The sequence below is a fragment of the Condylura cristata genome, unplaced genomic scaffold (assembly GCF_000260355.1).
Source record: "Condylura cristata isolate star-nosed mole 26May11 unplaced genomic scaffold, ConCri1.0 scaffold00002, whole genome shotgun sequence".
Taxonomy (NCBI): Eukaryota; Metazoa; Chordata; class Mammalia; order Eulipotyphla; family Talpidae; genus Condylura; species Condylura cristata.
Window position 1 is genome coordinate 20,016,973 of NW_004567103.1, and position 5,069 is coordinate 20,022,041.

Consider the following 5,069-nt stretch of genomic DNA (forward strand, 5'->3'; position numbering starts at 1 on the left):
GGGCAGGCGGGAATCGAACTCATGCGGAAGCGGCTTTAGATTTTCAGTGCTGTGCTTTAACCCGCTGCGCCACCAGGGAGGGCCCATGCACCAGCTTTTTAAATGGCCTCCTTGTTTCTCTTCTTATCCCTTGCAAATAAAATTTCCAAATGACACAGCAGAAAATCTAGATGGTCTTAGGTTTGGCAATGACTTTTAGATATAGCACCATATCATGACCATAAACCATTCATGAAAGAATGCTAGTAAGTTGGACTTCACTAAAATTAAAAACTGCTCAGAGAAAGATAACATAAAGACTAGTCACAGACTGGGAAAAATTTTGCAAAAGACACATCTGATAAAGAATTTTATTGAAATTTAAACAATGAGATATCATTAAACAGCTATCAAAATGGCCAAAATCCAGAGTCTCAACATCATCAAATACTGGCAAGGATGTGTAACAAACAGAAATGCAATTCATTTTAAGGCAGTGGAATAAGAGCTCTCATTCACTGTTTGGTGGGAATGCAAAATGCAGCTTTGGAAGACAGTTTGGTAATTTCTTAAAAAACTAAAAGTACTTGTACCCATATGACCTCGTAAATATTCTCCCTGATATTTACCCAAATGAGTTGAAAACATCTGTGAAAACCTGCACATAGACATTTACTAATTCATAAGAGCAAATCTGGAAGCAATCAAAAATGTCCTTCAGTAGGTAAGTAGATAAACTGAACTATATCCAGACACTGGAATATTACTTAGTTCTAAAAAGAAGTAGGCTATCAAGTCACAGAAAAACTAAAATGTATATGACTAAGTGGAAGAAATCAATCTAAAGAGCCAATATGACTCCAACTATCTGATACTCTGAAAAAGACCAAGTATGGAGATGGCACAAAGACCAATGACTGCCAACGTTAGAGGAGAGGAGGAGATGAATAAACAGCACACAGAGGATTTTTAAGCAGTCACTCTATACTGGACTATGATGGCAAAATATGTAATTGCATAGTTATACAAACCCACAGACTGTACAACACCAAGAGTAAATACTGATACAAACTATGGACTTTGGGTAATAATGATTTGTTCATGTATCACTGTAGTGTAAAATGTTGGTTGCGTGGGAATGGCTATGTGGGAACTCTGTACTTTCCAGTCAATTTGACTGAAAACTTAAAAATGCTCTATTAAATGAAATTCATTAATTTATTTAAGATTTATTTTTATTTATCTAGGCACACAAGAACTGGGCTATAGGGCAGAGATGTATGGGATGAGAAGATTCTCCAGAGACAGAGTGGGGAGCAGAACACACCGATGTACTAAAATACACTGGTGAGGGGCGCAGTGAGCAAGCCAGGAGAGGTCCGTTGTGCCACGTGGGTTAGCTCCCTGGCCAAGGATCAAACTCATGCTCCAGTGGCTGGCGATATCTTGGTAGCACTGACACTCAATCCCTGAGCCACCAGGGAGGCCCAAATTTACTAATTTCTTAAAACACTAAAGGATGATATCTACAACTCTCAAAGATTATGAACAAAAAAAAAACAATATTATAAAATACTGACAAAACAAAGGGGTACAATGTAAGCATGCATATTCTTTCCATTTTTCTATAAGCATAAAAACTTCTTTAAATAAATACCAAGTAAAACTCTCCAACAACTTTTCATTTCAGTCAGAGCAAATGACAAAGTTCTTGTAATTAATTGTAAGAACACTCTACTCTGGGCACATAGGATAACTTGCTACTCCTTGTCAAACTTGTTTTGCTATTTCCTGTTTTGCTGATAATCTCTGTGATGTGCATGTGGCTCATTCCCTTACAACCTCAGATATCTGCTTAAATATCACTTTCTCAGTAAGATTTTCAATGACCACGCTATTTAAAACTCCAATCTCCATTTCTATTCCCTAAGTGTATTTGTCCTTTAAATTTCTGTCTGCTTGACCACCTGCTATGTTCTGAGTATCTAGCTTATGGATATATTAATTACTTAATGAAAAAGTAAATTGAAAGTATGTTAAACCATGGTGATTTGGATGTCTAGTCCTTCAGGTTTAGAGCCACCTATTCACCACCAGGTAATAATGAAAACATTTTCTGTTGGGCAGGTATGAATGTAATCAAGATTCTATTAATAGTAGACTGGAAAAGAGAAGAAAGTATCCAATGATTAAGGCAACTAGCTCAAAGAATTGGGTCAAAAAGAAAATAAATGAGGATATGGGTAACTAGAGGTGAAGACACAAATAAGGAGCTTTACTTGCTTATTTTAATAAAGGTAAAGTCCAAGTTTGTTTAAAGCTAATAGTAAATGGCTAGCAGACAGAAAATATGAGACATCAACTGGGTAACTAATAAAAAATGAGGAGGGATGAGATCCAGAATACGAATGGAGAATCAGCCCTGGTTATAAAATGGAAAAGAGAAAAAAAATAAACTCCAAATATAAGCAAGTTGGTAAGTGATGATAAGAGCTGAGAATTTCCCATCTGTTATTTCCACTTTGTAATAGAAAGTGTGGCCACCTACTAAATTAGAATAAAGTTTATGAAGATGCACATATTTGAAGCCAGTGGAATATACTGGAAAAAAGTCACAAGAGAATACAAGTGGGAAACAGCTGGTGAAAAGGAAATGACAGTTCAACTTTTACAAATAAGAAAATATATAACAATCAATCCTGTCCATTTTTGTTGTTTGCTCTTCTCATTACTATGAAAAGGAAATCAGACATAGAATCCGTTATTTTCATTTCACAGTTTACCTATTCCGAGCAGGAGATTTTCCAGCATCCTCTTGAACAGATACAAGTCTTGTTGAAAGAGCAGTATTTGAGGAGTCTGGGTGAATCAAACTACAAGGAAAATAGGAAAATACTGAGAAAATTTGGGATGGTAACAGGAAAATCCAATTTCAATGAAATAATCAACACTTAAGAGCAAACTGTTTTATGCCGGCAATAACAACAGTGTGGTTAATTATTGTTTTCTTCCTTTAATTAAGGTGGAAACAGGATGGTATTTGTTTTAAGTATATGAAATATCAAAAAGCTAATAAAACACAGAATACTAATAAAATAACAAAACTGGTTTAATGGTTGGTTTACAGAAATCCTCAAATCACACAGAGAAGGCTACAGTGACTTGGGAGAAAGCAGGGATCCTAAATTCAGCTATTTTATTCTCAGCTCCTAAAGAGTTAGATCCAAGCACAGTCACTACCTCTTACTATAAGATCTAGGGCATATCAGAACTAATCTCTCTGAACTTCAGCATCCTTATATGTCAAAAGGAGACAATCGTGCCTACAGCAGAAATATGAAGACTAAAAGAGATTAAATAATAAACAATTAGCAAATATTAATCTACCTTTGACATCTAACCTACATCTCCTTCAAGAAGCTTTCAAATCTCATTTGTTTCATTAAATCATTTTCTAATTCTGAACTCTTACAACAGGGCCTAGCACAACTAAAAGATACTTTTTAGTAGAGTAAGTAAAAATGCACACAACTGACCTTTGAAAAACACAGTGGGTAGGGGGCACAGATCCTCCCCAGAGTCAAAAATCTACATGTAACTTTCGACTCCCCCAAAAACTTAACTATTAACAGCCTGCAGTTGACTGGCATTACCAAAAAACATAGTCAACTCATAATGTGTATGTTATACATATTATAGTAAAATAAGTTAGAGAAAAGAAAATGTTATCAAAATCTTAAGTATATCATCAAAGTTTTTGTCCTCATTGTCTTCACCTTGAGTAGGCTAAGGAAGACTCAGAAGAGGGGTTGAAAACAATCCGCAGGTTAAGGATCCCAGCAGTTCAAACATATCTTGCCAGTGGGTCATCTGTACTTTTTCTTTTATTTAAGTGGAACTGATCTTTAAAGTTTATGTTAAGGTAAAAAGAATGAAGATGCCACATGCATCAACGCACCCAGGAAGCAATTTGAGAAAAACAGTACCAGTGGCTCTGAAGTGCCTGTTTCCCCTACACAAATCCATTCCTGCCCTGCCCTCAATAAAACTATTTTTGTTATATTATTCTCTTCACCAAGTTTACCATGATTGTATCCCTAGCTAGCATAGTCAATGGTTATATATTTTAATTTTATATAAATAACACTGGGTATATATGTGACTTTCTTTTCGACTCCATATTACATCCTTGAGAGCAAAAACAAGTCAGATACACTGGCAATTCATTCATTTTTTACTTCTGTCTAAATTCACTGGTTACAAACTAACTCTTCACTCCCTTAGGGGTAACTGAGAAAGCAACTTACCAAAAAGAGGTTAGTTAAAACTAAGCACTTTGACATAGCCAGATTTGCTATTATTCATTTAAAAAAATTATTTAGCTAAAGAAATTATTCAGAAACTGAGGAACCTAGTATTCTAATTCAAACAATTCCAAGTAACTTCCAAGAAAGGATTAGTATCACGCTCCACTAAAATGCAGTGTGGCATATTTAGACATATAGGAAATCATGAAATGCTTCTTAGGAACGAGAAAATACTAGATTTGTTTGTATATAAAATTTTATGAGCAACCTACTTCTCAAAGGAGATAATATTAGTGAGATAATTATTATCTCACTAATAGTCATAAGCTACTCAAAATAGTTGTAAGCTCCAGGTGACAGAAGTACAATGGTGAGCAAGAAATATCTAAAGTCCTTCCTTTTGCAGAGCTAACATTCCCATCAGTCAATATCAGCACAATCCATAACATCTTTGGTGATCCTTCTGGAGCCAAATTAAGGAGAAAATAGCCAATGTGCAGGAAACAATGGAAAGTAAATGTTAATAAAAAGCACTCAAAGGTCACAAGACTGTAAATATTTCTTAAGCATAAATAAAATTATAATTAAATAACAGTACCTTTGCCAGGCAAAATCATCCTCTAAAAAAATGTTGCGGCTGGCTTTTCTGCTCCCCACAGGTGTTCGGGGTTCACTTGGATCAAGTACAGATACAGAGGAAGCAGAATCTGAAAGAGCATTCAAGTCTTCCCCGATGGAATTACTGTCTGTAGAATGCGCGTAACTTAAGGCTATTTTTCTGCA

At 35.4% G+C, this 5,069-nt stretch overlaps 1 protein-coding gene across 1 annotated transcript in view; it reads right to left on the reverse strand.

The window, feature by feature from the left end:
* Nucleotides 1-5,069, reverse strand: part of PIKFYVE (phosphoinositide kinase, FYVE finger containing) — a 77,432-nt gene that overhangs the window by 57,678 nt on the left and 14,685 nt on the right. The window contains exons 6-7 of the mRNA XM_004674812.2: nt 4,885-5,064; nt 2,763-2,852 (exon numbers count right to left, since the gene is read on the reverse strand). Coding sequence (XP_004674869.1) covers nt 2,763-2,852; nt 4,885-5,064 — 270 coding nt within the window. The remainder of the gene's footprint in view (nt 1-2,762; nt 2,853-4,884; nt 5,065-5,069) is intronic.